Consider the following 20,250-nt stretch of genomic DNA (forward strand, 5'->3'; position numbering starts at 1 on the left):
GTCTTGAATCACAGTGTCAGTGCTTATTTCTGGGTCAGGAGGCCCGCGCAAAAGTCAGACTAAGTGTGCAACAACACCTCTGGGACTCGATTTAGTTTGTCGTGGATGACAGATTTTCGTGTCAGGTATGCTGCAGACAGAAACCTTGTGATGTATTGTATGCCACATTCACTCCTGGAACGTGGATGCCGCTGGCTGAGCCTAGCATTTATTCTCCATCCCTTTGAGAAGGCGGTGTTGAGCCACCTTCTGGAACAGCCGTTGTCCATGTACTGCCCACAATGCCATGAAGAGGGAATTCCAGGGTCATGATCCGGTGACCGTGAAAGAAAGCGGTTTTATTTCCAAGTCAGCATGGTGAGTGCCTTGGGCGGGAGCTTGTCCGATATCAAGGCGGTGTTCCCCTACATCAGCTGCCTTAATTCGTTTTAGATGGATGTAGTCGCGATTTGGAAGGTTCTCCTTTTTCAAATTACAAAACTCGAATCTCTTTGTCAGCGGCACAGACAGACCTCTATCAGGTCGATAGCGTGAAATTAGAATAGTGCGTTGCCTCCCTGGTGCCAAGATCAAGCATATCTTGGAGAGAGTGCACGATATTCAAAAAACGGAGAAGGACCAGCGGGAGTATACATTGGAACTAACTACATAGTAAGGGGATAGGATTAGATTCCGAATAAGTAAGAGAGGCAAGAGTTTAGAAAGGAGGTTCTCTCCAGTAGTAATATCTAGATTACTTCCGCTGCTCCGCGCGAGTGAGGGTAGGAGTAGGATGATAGAGTAAGGTAATACCCAAGTCAGGAGCTGGTGCAGGGGAGAAGGGTTCACATTTTTGGATCATTCGAATCTCTTCTGGGGAAGACGCGACTTGTATAAAAAGGATAGATTGCAGCTGAATTGGAAGGGGTCTAATATACTGGCAGGGACATTTCCTGGAGCTGCTGGGGAGGGATTACACTAGTAAGGGTGGGGGCGGGAGATAATGAGGAAAGAGATCGATCTGAGGCTGGTATAGTTGACAAGTCAAACAGTCAGGGCAGGCAGGAACAATGCAGAGATTGAGGTAGGATTCATAAATTAAACTGCGTTTATTTCAATAAAAGAGGCCTAACCGGGAAGAACGATAATCTCAGGACATGGTTAGGAAAATGGTCTTGGAATATCATAGCAATTACAGAGAAATGGTTTGGGGATGGACACAACTGCAGCTTAATGTTCCAGGAATCAAAGGATGGGGGGAGGCGGGCAGCGAGAGGAAATGGGGAGTGACGTGTTTGGTAAGAGATAAGATTACAGATATACTTAGGGAGGATTTTCCTGGGAATTATTTGAGTGGAACTGAGAAATAAGAAAGGGTTTGATCACCTTATTGGGATTGGACTGTAGACGCCCCAATAGTCCTCAGGACATGAGAAACAAATTTGTAAGGAGATCTTAGATCTGCAGGAATACTGGTGTGGTTATGATGAGGGATTTTAACATTCCAAACATAGATTGGGACTGCCATTTTGTTAATGGTTTCAACAGAGAGGAAATCCTTAAGAAAATTTTCTGACTCAGTATGTGAATGTACCTTCTAGCCAAGGTGCAAAACTTGACCTATACTTGGGATATAATGATGAGTCAGTGGGGGAGCATTTTGGGGCCAGTGGCCATAATTTAAAACTGTTATTGAAAAGGATAAACCAGATCTCAAAGTTAAATTTCTAATTTGGAGCAAGACCAATTTTGAGAGTATTATGCAAGAACCTTCAAAAGTGGACTGAGGGCAGATGCTCACGGGCAAAGGGATGGCTGGAAAATGGGAAGCCTTCAAAAATGTGAAAACGAGGATCCAGAGACAGTATGTTCCTGTTAGAGTGAAAGGCATGACTGGTAAGTGTAGGAAATACTGGATGAGAAAAGACGTTGAGGTTTTGGTCCGAATGAGAAGGAAGTTAAATACAGAGGTTAAATACAGCAATAGGGAAAAACTTAAGATGGAAATCAAGAGGGCAAAAAAGGGACATAAAGTATCTTTGGCAAATATTGTTAAGGAGAATTTAAACAGATTTTATAAATAGATGAAGGACAAAAGGGCCCAGCAAAGATTAGCAGGACAGCCTATGTGTGGAACAACAGGAAATGTGGGAGATACTAAGCAAGTTCTCACTGAGAAGGAAATGGAAGATGTAGAATGTGGGAAATAGATGGTGACATTTTGAAAAATGTTCATAATACAGAGGAGGTACTGCTGGATGTTTTTTAAACATAAAAGGTGGACAAAGCATGAGCACCTGATCTGGTGTACTCTGGAACAAGCTAGGGAAGTGATTGTTGGGCCCCCTGCTGAGACACCTGTATATCATCGATAGTCACAGTTGAGGTGCAAAAAAGTCTGGAGGTTGGCCAACGTGGTACCACTGTTTAAGAATGGTGGTAAGGCAAAGCCAGGGAACTATTGAACAGTGAGTGTAACATCAACAGTAGGCACACAGTTGAGGGGATTGTGAGAGACAGGATTTACATCTTTTTTAAAATCCAGGATTATTTTAGGAGTAGGCAACATGGCTTTCTGCGTGTTTTCACTAACTCAACTGAGTTTTTTTTTAAATGGTAAGGAAGAGGACTGATAGGGGCAAGGTGGGTGGATGTGATCTATATGGCCTTCAGTCAGGCGTTTGACAAAGTTCCCCATGTGTAATGGATTAGATAGATTAGATCATATGGAATACAGGGAGAATTCACCATTTGGAAACAGAACTTGTTCGAAGGTAGAAGACAGAGGGTGGTGGTGGAGGCTTGCTTTTCAGACTGGAGGCCTATGACAAGTGATGTTCTACAAGAATCACTGCTGGGTCCACTGCTTTTCATCATTTATATAAATGATTTTAGTTAAAAAACATGACAACACCAGATAGAGTCCAACAGGTTTATTTGGAAGTACAAGCTTTCAGAGTGCTGCTCCTCCGTCAGGTGTCGATGCTCTGAATGCTTGTACTTCCAAATAAATCTGTTGGAGTATAACCTGGCATTGTGTCATTTTTAACTATGCGCACCTCGGGTCAACACTAGCACCTCCACATTATTATGAATGATTTGGATGTGAAGTTGCACCTATTGTTAATAAGTTTGCAGATTACACAAAAATTGGAGTTGTAGAGGCCTGCAAAGAAGGCTACCTCAGAATACAACAGGGTCTTGATCAGATGGGCACTGGACCCAGGAGAGGCATATTGAGTTCAATTTAGATCAATATGAAGTGCAGCAATTTGGAAAGGCAAATCAGGGCAGGACTTACACATTTAATATTAAGGTCCTGTGAGTGGTGCTGAATGAAGAGACGTTGGAATGCTGATTCATTGTTGCTTGAAAGGCGAGTTATAGTTAGATCGAATAGTAAAGAAGGCATTTGATATTTTTCCGTTACTGGTCAGAGCTTTGAGTATGCAACTTAGGAGGAAACGTTGTGGGTGTACAGAACATTGTTTATGCCATTCTTGGAATATTATGTGCAGTTTTAGTTTCTCTCCTATGGAAAGGATGTTGTGAAACTTGAAATAGCTGTTCAAGATAGCTTTTGGTCCAAAGAAAAGGCCTAAAATTTGGGAAGGTATATAGTGAAAGACGTGAAGGCTGCAAACAGACCTAAATTCAGCCACTGGCAGGGAAAAGGGATTTGACTAACAAAGAGCAAATGAAGAAAACAGCAATGTTGCAGAAGCCATTAAAGAAAAAAAAACTACTGTTGAAGTACTAATATATGTGTAAAGAGAGAAATAGGTTGGTAAAGAGGACCATATGTCACTTACAACATAAAAAAGGGGAGTTTAAAATGGGCAACAAAAACGTCTCAAAAATCTCTAAAATAATGTTGTTCTCTGTTCACAAATGTTCACACAACTAACACAGTAGTAATGTTGGGGAGTTTACTGAGAGGGAAAATCAAAACCAAATCGGTATTATTTGGGAAATGATGTTGGGACGGTGGGTAGGATTGAAGGTTGGGCATCAATCATCTACGTCACAGAGTAGTACTGGATGCAGTGGTGGTTCCTGATGAAGGGCTTTTGTCCGAAACATCAATTTTCCTGCTTCTCGGATGCTGCCTGACCTGCTCTGCTTTTCTAGCACCATTCTGATCTAAACTCTGGTTTCCAGCACATGCACCCCTCACATTTGACTGAATGCAGTAGTGGTCATGTTCCAAGATTCTATAAGCTCTGCAATAATTTACACAGATTGGGGGCTAGCTAGTGTAAGCAATCCAATGGAGAAGGGAGGTAGGTATAAAATTGGGAACTATAGACCAGTCAGCCTACAGGGTTAAATCAAAATGAAAGCTTCAATTGCGAAGCATTTGACAAAACAGTATTCAGGATCCGATAGAGTCAGCATGAACATGAAGGGCCTGTTCCAGTGCACACTGTTCTGTCTTCTAAACTTGACAAACCGACTAGCCATCTTTGAGGATGTAAACAGTAGCGCTGATGAGACTGTAACAGTTACTGAGGAGAAAAACTACAACTAACTCCCTGGACACCGCAGCAAAGGCTGAAAGGAGAAGAAATTCTATCCTTCCACACTTACATTTGGTGATATTTCTGGCGTGTGACTGTGTGAATGTGAATATTGTGTCAGAGAGACTGTAGGAAAAGGGCGGACGGTTAGTGTGATTGTGTGTCCGCGAACATTATGATATTTCTAAGTCTCTCTTGTGAAAATCAAAAACATTTTCAATTCAACTTATTCCCCGGCTCCCCCACTAGACCCCAAAGGTAGAATCTAAGACAATATATTTGTTGATTTCAAGATTTTAGTCTAAAAGTACCGACAATGTCAGCGCTCAGCTCAAAAAGCTCGATCTGTGCGGCAGCAAAATGCGTTTAACTCGACAACGGAGCCGTCTATTCGAGTGAACATTTTCCAGTCGCAAACCTTCCCTTGTCTGGGTCAGGAGCGATCGAGCCTGGCCCTCTGGAGATGCGGAATGTCAGAGGAATCGGAGAGTTTAGGCCGTTAGAGAAACACAGAGAGGCAGCAGGATCAGGGAGCTGACGGTAGGTTGTCCCTGCGCCGTCCGCTCGCTGCCTTGAAGTTGCTCAGTGCCGCCGCCAGCAGCTTCATTGCTGACCCAGTTCAGACTGATCCAGAGAGAGATTCAGCGCAGAGTTCTCAACATGAGCGACAGTGCAGCCGCCGAAACAGCTCCTCCACTAAAGCCAAGGCTCCCAAGAAGAAGGTGGCGGCTCCCAGGAAAAGAACACCCGGTCCCGGGTTGGGAGAGCTGATTCTGAAGGTTGTTGGGGATATCAAGGATCGCAAAGGGACGTCTCTGTCCGCTGTAAAGAAGGCGCTGGAGAGAAGCGGGATCGATGTGGAGAAGCGGAAGGTCCAGATTAAGATGAGTATCAGGAGGTGCCTGGCGAACGGCTCCCTTGTTCTGGTCAAGGGCCAGGGCGTCTCCGGCTCCTTCAAACTCCCTAAGAATCCAGCCAAGGCAAAAGCGGGAAAGAAGGCGGGAACATCAGCGGCCGCCAAGAAACCGGCCGTGAAGAAATCACCGGCCAAGAAGGCCACAGCAAAGAAATCCCAGGCCAAGAAAGCGACAGCCAAGAAATCCCCAGCTAAGAAACCGGCCGTGAAGAAATCCCCGGCCAAGAAAGCGAGCGGCAAGAAGACGGCACCGCCAAAGAAAGCGGTGAGCAAAGCAGCGCCAAAGAAACGGACTCCCGTGAAGAAGGTGAAAAAGACCAAGGGCCCTAAAGCCCCCAAACCCCTCAGCAAACCGGCTCAAAGCAAGGCCAAGCCCAAAGCAAAAGTGACCAAGACAGCAGCAAAGGAATGAACCCGTCGGTGTAATATATACCCATCTGAACCCAAAGGCTCTTATCAGAGCCATCCACATCTCTCGGGGAAGAGCTGAGCCCGGATCCAATGTTCCCCGTCCCGGCGCCGAGCGCAGACCTACCTTAGGTATTAATAGATCTGAATAACTCAAATACACACTCGTGCCATGGTTTACGAGAGCGGAGACCTGTGAATGGAAACGTGTCACACCGGGAAGGTTTATTGATCTCCATCTGGTTATTTCACTTCGCGACTTATAATTCTACTGAGTCAGGAATGTGATATATTGTAGTATTTACATTTCATTGACCCGTTCATGAATGTTACCTTGTTCAGTTTTGATTCTGAGACCCTGCGAATGTTTTCATGGCGTGTTCCTTCCATCTGAAAATGTGTTGCTGGAAAAGCGCGGCAGGTCAGGCAGCATCCAAGGAGCAGGAGAATCGACGTTTCGGGCATAAGCCCTTCTTCGTTCCTTCCACCCGCCTGTCACAGACAGTTCAGGCAGCAATTCCACATTGTCTTCGGGCTAATTACAATCTGGAGGTATTAAAAAATAACAGGTAAAGTGAGATTCTGACCTTTTATCAGTGTACACTCTATTAGCTTTTAAGATGTTTAAATTGGCGGGGTTGTTTAGATTGATTCACGGCCGGTACAACTTCGGTTGTTCAGTTTGTCTGGGCTGTTTTAAACCCCGCCTTTCCTCCTGCCTGTTACAGACAGATCAGGCAATGGTCCTGCCTCCTGTTCGCGCTGACTCTTAACTAGGTTTTAAATAATTACTACGAAGTATTAAATTTTATCTTAGTTGCAGTCGGATGGTGTTTTGCGTTTGAATGTTTAATTTAATTTCAGTGTTTGTTTGTGAGGGTGAATTCGGCAGGCATTTTCAAACTGACCAACTATCATTTCACGTTACCCAATCAGCCTCCAACAATTATTTTCTGTCCCTTCCGGAGCTGTTTCTCTGTGGGCTGAGGGACAGGGCTGTATCCAATCCCAGCTCTAGGGCGGGCTCTCCGTTCCTTTAAATAGGCAGCACCGCAGCAGCCTTACCATTGACAGCAGCAGCCTGTGTGTGTTACAGAGAGTAGAAGAGAATGGCTAGAACCAAGCAGACAGCGCGCAAATCCACCGGAGGGAAAGCTCCCCGCAAGCAGCTGGCGACCAAAGCGGCCCGCAAGAGCGCTCCGGCCACGGGCGGAGTGAAGAAACCCCATCGCTACAGGCCCGGCACGGTGGCTCTGCGGGAGATCCGCCGCTACCAGAAATCCACCGAGCTGCTGATCCGCAAACTGCCCTTCCAGCGCCTGGTGCGAGAGATCGCTCAGGACTTCAAGACCGACCTGCGCTTCCAGAGCTCGGCGGTGATGGCCCTGCAGGAGGCCAGCGAGGCTTACCTGGTGGGACTGTTTGAGGACACCAACCTGTGCGCCATCCACGCCAAGCGGGTCACTATCATGCCCAAAGACATCCAGCTGGCCCGCCGGATCCGCGGGGAGCGCGCCTAAACGGAGCCTGGCCGGCCCTACACATCCACCCCGAGAGAGAGAGAAACACAACGGCTCTTTTCAGAGCCACTAAACCATCCAGAGAGAGCGGGAAGCGATGGGTTGCATTACTGTTATAATTATATATTTATGAAGTAAACGGGGATTGAGTTTAATATTGATTTTGGAGTCCGTCAGCGACAATCAAGATACAGCGACCTAGGTCTTCGGTGATCGTAGAATTTATTATAATATGATATCAGATATTTGAAATTTTGCTACACGATTAGGAATTGCCCGAACAAAAGCCCTGTCTCCTCATTGTTTACCGTGGTGGTAAACATGGCTTGTGTTTGTGGAGAAGGCGCGGGAGGTTTGGCGCCAAGAGATCAACCGCTTTTATTTCGAATTGAAAAAGCCCGCCAACATGCCAGAGGAGAATGCGTGAATTCTTATTCGGTGGTTTGTTTTTTCCATTACAAAAATATAGTCCAAACAATCATACCTTACTCCCTTTCCTAATTTGCATCTGCAAAAAAAGTCATCAGTGAGTCAATTTTCCGAGACAGTCTTTTTTATTCCGAGAGCGAAAGCGAGCATATTAAATACCAGTGAGTAATGCATAGCTGGGGAGTTATTCCCATTCAGCGGCAATGAAAAGAATACATACTGCAATGTAATTTGTACATCATATATTAAGGTAGTCGAGTATTCCGGATTAAATACCATCTCTCCGAATTGTCTCCCTTGGAGTTCCCACCAGCTGTAACTATATGTTCATTGTTAAAAATCACACAACATCAGGTTATAGTCCAACAGGTTTAATTGGAAGCACTAACTTTCGGACCGACGCCCCTTCATCAGGTGGTTGTCATGAAGGAGCGGCGCTCCGAAAGCTAGTGCTTTCAATTAAACCTGTTGGACTATATCCTGGTGTTGTGTGATTTTGAACTTTGTACACCCCAGTCCAACACCGGCATCTCCAGATCATTGCTGAGAAGGCAGGCGGGAAATCATCAACCGTTTTCCTTCAGATTTGGACATCCCGCCGAGACGTAGATTAGGGAAGGGAGTTTTATAGAAAATAATGTTTTCGTACTTCATCGTTAATTTGCTTTTAGATTATAAAAGTACAGCTCACACAGTCTCTCTTTAGGAGAAGTGAACATATGAGTTATTTGAAGGATTCGAGATGCTCTTTGGAGGGGAGGTTCAGACTCGATGGGCCGAATGCCTTCATTCAGCCCTGTCAGGATTTCATGAACATCCTTCGCCGTGAGCGCATTAATAACAAACACTGCTTTTAGGTATTATTTTAATATCGTGCTCTGTTATTGCAAAAGCTGCACATTAAATATTCCAGTCCGGCAACTATTCTGGTTTGATCTCGGTTCATTTTGAAGGCTTCTAACCGAAGCAGAAAGCCCCATTTACAACATTCTGCAACCCAACAGAACCTCGCGGAGTTTTGTAAGTTGAGAAATCAGTGTGTACTGGATCTACCCGTGGGTCTGTAAGAAAAGGGGAACTTACTTTGTTTCCCCCAATGATGAAACTCAGGGCTTACACCCGAACCGGAGCTTGTAGCGCCCGGAATAATCAAATAGGGAGTAACTTGAGCAAATAGCAGCAAACAGAAAGAAGATTCACTGATGTTTAATATGTTCCCAAGAGAGGGCACGATCTCTTCTCTCGAAGCCAACGCCAAATCATCAACCGCTTTCTTTCCAATTTGAAAAGCCCGCCGATTCACAAATAACGAAGTATGCTTTGCATAAAAGAATGATGTATAAGAAAGGAAGACGTTGTTCAGGGGAGAAATCACCAATATCTGTTAATTAGGTTACAAATGTATACTTCAGACAATCTTTCTCTCTCATTCATTTGCCGAACCGCATCTGTTTTTTCTACCCTATTTAAAAATCTTTCCTGAACCTGAAGAACTGGCAGAAACAAAAACAAGCGCCAAGGACTGCAATTAATCTCTTTATTTCACATTTCAAAAGCACCCCGATATGTTAATTAAACATCTCATACTTTCACGGAATAAACCGCAGTCATGGAGAATATTAGTGGCTGCCAATGAATTAAGCCATATTGGAACGCAAGAGTAGAAAGTGGTTAGTACAGATTAAAGACTTTACCTCTCACTGTCACACAGCAGAATCTGACTAAACTGGTCTCACATATTCACATTGCAGACGCTGGCAGGGAGAGAATGGTAGTTACACTTATACTCTCATTGCTCAAAACAGGACAGGACTTACACAGTTAATGGTAGGACCCTGGCGAGTATTGCCAAATAATAAGACCTACAAGTGCAAATGAATAGCTGATTGAAAGTGGAGTGGCAGGTATAACAGATTGTGGCAAAAAAGGTGTTTGTCATGCTTGCCTTCTTTGGTAAGCATATCGAGTTTAGGAGCTGGGATATCGTGTTAGGCCTGCACATGACATGGCTAGGGCACTTTTAGCGGACTGCATACAATTCTGGTCAAGCGGCTATTGGAAAAATGTTGTTCGTCTTAAGAGGGTGCAAACAATATTGACAGATATGTTACCAGGACGAGAGGGTTTGAACTATCAGGAGAGGCTGAATACGCTGGGGCCTTTTTTTTCCTGTGGAGGATCGGAAGCTGAGGGTGATTTTTATAGCTGTTTATAAAATCATGAGGGGCATTGATAGAATGAAAAGACAAGGTCTTTCTCCTCGAGTGGGGGAGCATAAGAGGGAATAGGTTTACGGTGAGAGGGCAAAGGTTTAAAATGACCTAAGGGACAACCTTTCATACAGGGGGTGATGTCCGTATGGAATGAGCTTCCAGAGGTAGTGATGAAGGTTGGGAACAATTACAACATTTAAAAGTAAATGAACAGGAAGGATATGAAGGGATATGTGCCAAATGCTAGCAAATGAGATTTGGTCAGTTTAGGGTATCTGCTCAGAGTGGAGCAGTTGGATCAAAGGCTGTATGATAAATAGATTCTCACATACACACTACAAAAGCTTGACATGTGGTGTATGATAAATGCAATTACACAGTAATAAACCAGAGGCTGACAGGTACAGATTAATAACTACACTCTGAGATACGCAGAGCAAAAGCTGACACTATATTCCTGATGAAAGGCTTTTGCCCGAAACATCGATTTTCGTGCTCTGATGCTGCCTGACCTGTTGTGCTTTTCCAGCACCACTCTAAACTAGACACAGATATACTCATACAGCACAGAAAAGCCCTTCAGCCATCGAGTTTGCACCCACAATAGCTACCACTGAAGGGGTGCTGATTTCCTGCACTTGTCCCATATCCTTAAGTATTATGACAATTGAAGTGCTCATCCAAACATCTTTTAAAGGTTAAGGCCTCTACTTGCTCCCCAGGCAGTGTCTTCCAGATTCCCACCAATTGCTGAGTGAAAAAGATTTTTCTGAAATTCCCTCTATATCTTTACCCCTTACACTCCATCATAGTGAGAATCCTTATCCTAACCAAATCCTAACCCAATCACCATTTTTGATTGATCGCTCAAACACGGGAAACTGCTTCTCTTTATTCACCCTGTCCATACACCTCATAACCTTTTACACCAAAATCATGAGCCCCCATTCAGTCATCTCTGCTCGAGAGAAAACAATCCAAGCTGATTTAGTCTCTCCTTTTGTTTTGGAAGTAATATTTGTGCTATGATCCTAATCCCCAACACTGGGTCTGGGTTCAGTACTGCTGTTTTCACTGTCGGTTTAATGTGAATGATTTATTCTTGCATCCTGAAGCTGTGCATGCGCGATACTGCGCCTTCCCCAAAGCTGACCGGTTGTGACTAGAGGAGCGCATGCGTGAGACCCTCCCCCAGCGCTGCCATTGAGGAGCATTTACTCAGTGAGTGCAAGAGGTTTGTTTGAAACAGACCGCAATGGAGAGATCAGCGCCCAGGGAAGCGAGGGAACAGCAGGCTCCTTCCAGCAGCACATCGGGATGGGAGCCTGGGACACAGAGGGGGCTCCGAGACCGGGATTGATTCGGGGTGAGTTCAGGGAGAACCGGGGGCTGTTTGTAAGAGGCCGAGCGGAGCAGGAACTGGTCCCGGAACTTGGAGTGAGCGGGCTGGGGGGAAGAGAGAGGCCTTTCTCGGGCTGTGTGTGGGCCTGCTGAGGGAGGCAGAGCGGGAAGAAGCTACTGTGGGACATTCTTGTGGTTCTTCATTCCCTAAACACTGATAGAATTAATTGTTTGGCTTCTATTTCACTTGTTTGTTGATGTTGGGCAGTGAAGAATGGAAGCACAGACCATAATTTTGTGACAATCTTGTAAAGAACACGTAGTAGAGTGAACAGATTTGAAGTTTCGAGTAAAACATTAGACATAGTGTCCCTTGTTCTTTCCTTCAACATTTAGTGTATTGGCAGCTTGCTATTGATATATGTCAGCATTGCAGCTGCTTCAGGAATTCCCATTCATGGAGGTGTACAGATGTTAGTTCTGGATCTCACTCAATTGTCACAAAGTTGCAAACAGAAGAAAAGAAGACGAGGAGCAACTCAGGGCAAGCGTGGAATCAAAACCTGTTCTGTTTGAATTGCTAGGTTTAAAAATGCCCTAATGATTATTAACTGACTGCCACACTGATCAGTTTAATCTTGCCTAACGTTGATTTAAGGCTGAAAAATCTTCTTTCTTCCTCCAAGCAAATGAATGCTGAAGACAATGTCATATTTTCTCAGTACAATGCTAAGTGTGACCAGTTGCTTCTAACAAACAGCATGTTACCACTGTCAAAGCAGAGCGCATCTTTTCCACAGGCTCAGAACAGGTTGGATCAGACTTAGCTTGAGAGCTATTTGCAGAGATATATCCAAACAAACAGTCAGACACAACTGCAGAAAGACAGCTTATTTTCCTCTGCATTCTCCACAGACATCTTGCAAGTTTCAATTAATATGATTCATGGGCCATTAACATTCACACCAAGCTTGACTGGTTGTCTAAAGTAGGCAATGGTGTACTAAATCAAGTTCACATTTAATAGGGCATTTAAATGTCACAAACCAGATAAACAATGACATCGTGCTTTTACGTAGTATCAACAGCCATATGTGACAAGTAGTGAATCATTACTGAGCACAAACACACATACACAAAAGGTACAGACTGATTCAGATTGAGTTGCAAATACACTTACCATATCAACACACAAGGTGCAGAGACGAACAGCAATGGACATACATATACACTGCAGCCAACACTTCATTTCAATAAATGTGTCATGGCAGCAGAAGAGATGCCAAAATAATTGTCAACATATTCACCTTGCTGGAATAGAATCTGAATTTTCATTCTGCCCAGTATTAATTTTTTAATTAAAAAGTTGTGAAACTTTGTCTCCAAATTCACTTTAATTCTCCACAAAGAATTCCATTTGTCCCACCTGATGAAATATTAAATAAAGCAAGAAAATACAATGTCAAATCCTCAATTTAGCAATATAATCAAATAATCACCTTTTTAATTCAACAAAGAAATTTAGACAAGTCTTGTAATTTGTAAATTCTCACTTTTTTTTGCAAGAAAAGGTCAACCACGTTCAATAAATTGTCTGAGTGATTTAAATCTTCTCCACTGTATGACAAAAATACAAGTCATTTCATTTTCCTCATTCCCACCATACAGCGTCAGGAGAGTACTGCTAATGGCTTGCACCGTCACACCGTCAGGCTTATGTAATACTCACAATAGAATGTTGAAATGAACTAGCCAATTCTCTTTCCCATAGCAGGAACATCATGGTCAGTTGGCTAAAATACAACTTGTATGTTCATTCCCCTTTCCTTTCGACACTAACAAAGGAATGTAACACCAATTCATTTCTCAGCATTATTCACAAAAATATGTAGCTATGCACTGAGAAAATCTGATGGTATCTTGAAGAACAGGCCATGATATTATTCCTCACAATCAGAGCCTGCACTATAGGATTTGAAAAACCCTTTGACTTTCTATTATACAATCCATGACACACTGAGCAGAAACTGACAGGTACAGATTGTATTCCCACAGTAGAAATTGACAGGCATAGATTGATAACTAAATTCACACAGTCACAAAGGAGAAGCTGCCATGTACAAATTAATGACTGTGCTAATACATTCACAGAGCAGTCAGATTGGTAGCTATATTCTGATGTTCATATTGCAGTAAAGTGTATGTACAGTTTGCTAATTGCATGCTCTAACACATATAGCAGAAATCGACAGGGAGAAATTCAGAACTGACAACCGGAAGCAGCAGAGACAAACCACTATAAGTGCTGGAGGAAACATCACAGAAGCGCTTCACAGGCGGCTCCCAAGCACCAAGGATGTCACCTAGGCAGGGGATGAAACGTCTGCAACACAAATTCCTGGCTTGGTGAACAGAACCACAACACCGAGCACCTGAGCTACAAATCTTCTCACAAACTTTGACCACGTTTTCAAATTCACATTGCAGAAAATGATGGGTTTGATTTAATGAATATATTTGCCTTTTTACAAGCAGAAACATTCAGGGATATATTAATAATTGCATTCATACATTCACACATCTGAAACTGACAGGTACAAATCAAAAACTAAACTCATTTTCTGTCACAGAAACTGAGACACATAGATTGATACTCACATTCATACATTCAGATAGCAGAAACTGAAAGGCACAGATGGATAGCTGCACTCACTTAGTGGAAACCGACAAGCACTTTCCCACAGCATATCCTAACAGGTAAAGATTTATAACTACACTTTCAAATTCAGAGGGAAAAACACGCTGTCATGTACAGTTTGGTAATGATACTCAAAAATAACAGAGCAGAATCTCACAGGTACATATTGGTAACTACGCTCTCTCATTGACCTCGCAGAAATTGACACATACAGATTGATAATTACACACATACTCACAGCGCAAACTGGCAAGAACAGGTTGACAACTACCCTCATTCGTTCACGTAGCCGAAACAAACAGGTACAGATGATAACCACTACTTACATATTCACAGAACAGAATGTCACAGTCATAAATTGATAACTGGACTCAAACATTTACATTACAGAAACTGACACACATTTTGATAAAGGCATTCAGACATTACCAAATCAGAAACTTACAGCTACATGTTCATATCAACACACACACACACACACACACACAGGTTGGGAAATACACATACATATTCACATATTGGAAATTGACATGTCCATATTGATGACTATATTTGGATGTTCATAAAGCAAAGAGATTGATAACTGCACCATGCTCATAGAACAGAATCTGACAAGTAGAGATTAATAACTATATTTCCAAATGCACGTTGTTGAAACTGACAGGTTTACAAATTGATAACCTCATTCACATGTTCACAACACAGATACTAACAAGGAATGATTGTTACATGCACTCACCAAGCAGAAACTGACTTGGTACAGATTGATAGCAACACTCTCAGTCTCATAGCTCACACTGCCAGATATTGGTTGATATGTACACTCTCATTCATATAGCAAAAACTGGCAGGTATAATTTAATTACTTCCTCGGACATATGGAGGAGAGAATGACAGGGGTAGATTGCACTCTTCTAGTCACATAACAGAAAACCACGGTTACAAACTGATAACACTTTCACATAATATAAACTCGCCAATACAGTTTGATAAGTACACTCAATTTCACACAGAATCTGACAGGTAGAGATTGAAAACTGCTCTCTCATATTGACTTGGCAGCAACAGATAGGCATAGATTCAAATCTGTGCTCACATAGTCACATTGACGAAATTGACTGCTAAGTTTTGTATATGCAGAGAAACTTTCCTGACAAGTATAATTTGATAAAGACACTCAGATATTCAGAGGGCAGAATATATTGATCATAACACTGTCTCACTGAGCAGAAATTGACAGGGAAATATTGATAAATACACTCACATATTCACATTGCAGAGACTGACAGGAAGAGCTGCTTCTGAATTCCTCATATTCACACAGCCGAATTGGTCAGGGATAGACTGACAATTACACACAAGTATTCAGCCAGATAAACTGACAGGGTATGGATTGGTAACTACATTGACAGATGCACATACATTCTGACAGGGACAGATCAAAACTAAACTCTCAGGAAAACTCAAAGCAGAATATGACAAATACAGAATGATTAATGCATTTACACATTCACAAATCCAAAAGTGACAGTTAAAGATTAATAACTAAACACTCTGATTCAGAGAACAGAAACTAATGAGGAATGGTTGATCAATTCACTTTCACATTGCAAAGACAGACAGCAATAGATTGACACATAAGCCACAGATACAGAGCAGAAACTGAATGGTGCAGATTGATAACTACACACATGCATGGACATAGCAGAAAGTGGCATGATAGATTGATAACTACAGTCACACATTCTCATTGCAACAACTGACAGCAACACATTGATTGACAATAACTTGCTCATTTCACAAGACTGACAGGTAGAGACTGAAAATGACGGTCACATTCACACAGCAGAATCTGACAGGCACAGCTGGATAACAGCACTCTCACATTCACATTGATGGAAACTGACAGGTATGTGTTGATAAATGCATTCACCTATTAACAAACCACAACCACACAGGGACAGGTTATTACTGACATTCTCAGATTAACACAGCAAAAGCTGACAGGGATAGGATGGTCAATAAACACACACATTCACATTGTGGAGACTGACAAATACATATTAATAGCGGTACTTTGATATTTACAAGTAGAGATTGATAAATCTATTCAAATATTCATACAGAAGAAATTGACAAATACAAATCGATAAATACATTTACATATCCACGTAACAGAGACTGATAGGAACAAATTGAGAAATACATTCAGGTTGCAGAAATGGGCAGTGCTCTCAGCTGCAGAGTTATGGGCTGGTGGCAGGAAGGTGGAATTAGAATGGCCGTCTGGTGTCTTTGGGTTGGAATGGACATGATAGGACAAATGGACCTCTTATGTGCAATGTAATTTCAATGGATCTGTAGTTCTATGTTAATTTGTCCCTGTGAGTCACTACTATGTGAATACATAAGTAATTTCAGAATGGCTTAGAAGGACAGAATGTGAGAGTGTGGTTGTCATTCACAAAGTAGGAATTGACGTGATTAGTTCAAAAATGAAACTGATTCCCAGCCCTGCTTGCATTAGATAGCCCCATTCATGGAGATGTACAGTTATTGGTTAGTTTCTGGACCTCACTCAACTAGCATTGAATTAACAAAAAGAAAAATCACCAGACATGGAGTAAGAGTAGAATCAGACACGTTTGAATTCCTGGCTTTAAGTACAATATTCTCATGATTATTAACAGAATGTTGCATTGATCAGGTAAAGATGGTCAAACTTGGCTGATTAGGTGACTTACAGGAGATTTCTATTCTGTCTTCCTCCAGGCAAACACATGAAGGACCAAGACAATGTAATATTCCCTTGGTACAAAGCCAAGTGTGACCAGCTGTTTTGAACAAACAGCAGGTATGTTACCGCTGTCAGAGCAAAGAACATATTTTGCACAGTCAAAGCAGATTGGGTCAGCTACTCATGGAACTCAATTTGAGAGAGAGATGTTCAAACAACAGCGAAAATGTAAGTTTGTTTTTTTCTCACAATTCACAATGCAAATGTGTCCAGTTTGAACAAATGCCACTGTTCATAGCTCATTGATATTTGCACAATTTTGAAACTGGAAAGTCGGAATTCTTGTCCAAAATATACACACAAGAACAGAAATAAATATGTCTAAAATCAACCTCATGGCAAGTATTGCATAATGAATCACACCCTCGCAGAGAATATTCGTGGCTGCCAGAGAATTACGTCCCTTTGACAATTAGAAACTCACAAGCATGCATTGACACCTTTGTTCACTCGTTCAATTGGCAGTAACAGGCAAAAAGACATTGATGATGACACACCCATTCCGGGCACTGTCATGGATAGATTCATGACACTCAGATGTTCATATGATAGAAAGTGACACACACTCTCATATTTTCATTGCACATACCAACAGGAACGGTTTGACAACTTCACTTCCATATTCAGATATCAGAAAGTATCAGACACAGATGAATAATTGTGCTCAAATGTTCATCTAATCAGAAATTGATATTTCAGATCAATAATCAAATTCAACTACTGTCAGAGACTGAAGGTCGCAGGATGAAAAAAAAACTGACAGGTACGTTATGATAACTAAAATTACATTCATATATTCAAAACTGGCACGGACAGATTGGTAAATACGCTCACATTTTACACAATAGCAACTGTCCGAGAAAGATTAATAAGTGCACACCCATATTCACAATGCAGAAATTGACAGGAACAAGTTGATAACACTCCCATTTCACAGAACATGAACTGACAGGTACAGTTTGATAACGATTCACTGAACACAGCCATATATTGACACTCGCACTTTTACACCTAGCAGAAATTGACAGGTACAGATTGATAACTAAACTCACATTCACACAGCAGAAACTGAGAGAATAGATTTATAACAACAGTCACCCGCTTGAATTGCAATAACTGACAGGAAAACATTAATTATAACATTTACATGATCATGTGACAAGAATGGATCGATTGATAAATGAATTTTCGTATTCACAATGCTAGAAATGAGAGGTGGAGACTGTGTGATGTTACTGTGGATTTAAGAGGTTTATTTTGTCCATTTGTTCTTGATGAACAAATTTAAGGCAGAGAATCTGAGCCACTAGAGCAAACAATTTGAGGCCTATTGGGTATCTTGACAGAAAGCTGAAGACTCATCAACAGAAAATACTTCATGTTTCAGAAGGAGATCTTGAGTTTGTTATTTTTGGAGAAATTTAACAACCAAAATTACAGACCGTTTAGGTAAAGCCCATTATCGCAGTCATTCAATTTGCAAATTACATACATGAGAGAACCTAATTGCCAAGGTATTGTTGTGACTTTGATGAAAAAAGATGGAAGCGTTTCACAGCAGGAAACATTGGACTGTCATAGTGAGTGTTTGCGTGCTTAGAGTTAACAAAATATATCTGTATTATGTGCTAATAGTGTGCTGCTAAGCAATGTTTAAAAATTAGGCCATCCCTGTATATTGATAGGTTCTTTTTGAGAGTGGTGAAAGGTTTGGTGATATTGTGGCTTTAAGATATTTCTTTTGTCCTTTCTTTCTTGTTGAGGAGAGATTTTATGGCAGAAGTGTGGAGAGGTCTACCAGAGCTACTAGAGTAAACAGTTTGAGGCTGTTTTTAAAGTTGGAACAACAGAAGCAGCCTGAATGGGTGTGGTCAAGCTCTCACAGAATGACATTTTTAGTTTTGGCTTTCAGCAAAACTGTTGGCATCTTGAAGACAGGAAAGTTAGTTTTCCCCTCTCAGTTACAGTCAGAGGCTGCAGATTCTCTTTCTGCTACTGGAGCTAGATGTGAGACTATTTTATTGAATTTGCCTTTTGCCAAAGATGTTTATGGGATATTGCTGTATTGGAACAGTTAAATAGGAAGAGTAATTGTATGCATTACTCTGTTAAGTATTCCAATAGAGTTCAGTTGTTCCAATTCCTTCTTTATTGTGTTGTATGTTAACTATTGTGGACATGACAAAATACACATTTTAAAACAACACTATCACTCTCAATGATTGCTACACTCATACTCACATAACAGAAATGGACTGGTACAGATAGATAACTACCCTGCCATTTTTGCACCACATTACAGCTAGACGGGCTGTAATGTAATGAGGGGTACGTCAGGTTCCAAGCAATTGATTGTGTTAGGGGTCTCTCTACTCAGAGGCACAGACAGACATTTCTGCAGCCAGCAGTGAAAAGTCAGAATGGTGTATTGTCTCCAATGGTGCCAGAATAAAGGATATCGCAAGGAGGGTGCAGAATATTCTCAGAGCGAAGAGGTCCCAGCAGGAAGTGATTGCACACATCAGAACTAATAACGTAGGAAAGGAAAGGATGAGATTCTGAAGGGAGAATATAGAAAGTTAGACAAGAAATTAAGATGGAGGTCCTCGAGGGTACTAATATCTGGATAACTTCCATTGCTCTGAGCTAGTGAGAGTCAGGATTGGAGGATAGAGCAGATGAATGTGTGATTGAGGAGCTGGTATAAAGGAGATGGTTTCACATTTTAGGATCATTGGAATCTCTTGTGGGATAAAAGTGACCTGTACAAGAAGGACAGATTTCACCTGAATTGGGAAGGAACTAATATAATGGTAGGGAGATTTGCTAGAGCTGCTTGGAAGGATTTAAACTAGTAAGGTGGGGGATCCAGGGAAAAAGTGAGGAAAGAGATCAATGTGAGACTGGTATAGCTGGGAAAAGGAGTCAGTCAAACAGTAAGGGCAGGCAGGAACAAAACAGAGAATAAGGTAGGACAGAAGTGTTCCCCAATTGTGACTCGGCCAACATTGACTATCTCATACGCTGCAGGCAAGGATGCCCCAGGGATTTGTACATTGGCGAGACTGAGCAGACACTACGACAACGTATGATGGACACTGCACAACCATCACCAGGCAAGGGTGTTCCCTTCCCTTCCCCAGGCAAACACTTCATCTGTCCAGGATATTTGGCCTAGGACCTTCCGGTGACCATCCTCCAAGGCAGATTTTGGGACAAGCAACAATGCAAAGTGGCCGAGCCGAGGCTGATAGCCCAGTTTGGTAGCCATGAGGATGGACTCAAGTGGGACCTTGGGTTCATGTCACGCTACAGATGACCCCAATGAACTATACACTCCGTCACAGACACACAGACACCCCTCCCCCCCCCCCCCACACCATTACACTCCTACATATTCTCACACTAACATAGACCCTCTGTCATCTA

The 20,250-nt window shown here is 42.2% G+C and overlaps 2 protein-coding genes and 1 pseudogene across 2 annotated transcripts in view; 2 read left to right on the forward strand and 1 right to left on the reverse strand.

Annotated features, from left to right (window-relative positions):
- LOC132837100 (histone H4) overlaps window positions 1-20,250 on the reverse strand; it is a 1,051,674-nt gene that overhangs the window by 997,500 nt on the left and 33,924 nt on the right. The window lies entirely within an intron of this gene.
- LOC132837291 (histone H1-like) lies at window positions 5,160-5,827 on the forward strand (annotated as a pseudogene).
- LOC132837138 (histone H3) lies at window positions 6,927-7,437 on the forward strand. The gene has a single exon (XM_060856838.1). It carries the CDS (start codon window positions 6,933-6,935, stop codon window positions 7,341-7,343), a length of 411 nt encoding a protein of 136 aa, XP_060712821.1. The 5' UTR covers window positions 6,927-6,932; the 3' UTR covers window positions 7,344-7,437.

Source organism: Hemiscyllium ocellatum, chromosome 49 (genome assembly GCF_020745735.1).
Source record: "Hemiscyllium ocellatum isolate sHemOce1 chromosome 49, sHemOce1.pat.X.cur, whole genome shotgun sequence".
In the NCBI taxonomy this organism is placed as follows: domain Eukaryota; kingdom Metazoa; phylum Chordata; class Chondrichthyes; order Orectolobiformes; family Hemiscylliidae; genus Hemiscyllium; species Hemiscyllium ocellatum.

Bases quoted from the DNA above. Each gene is read 5' to 3' on its own strand.
- LOC132837138 (XM_060856838.1), top strand. From the start codon at position 6,933: ATGGCTAGAACCAAGCAGACAGCGCGCAAATCCACCGGAGGGAAAGCT.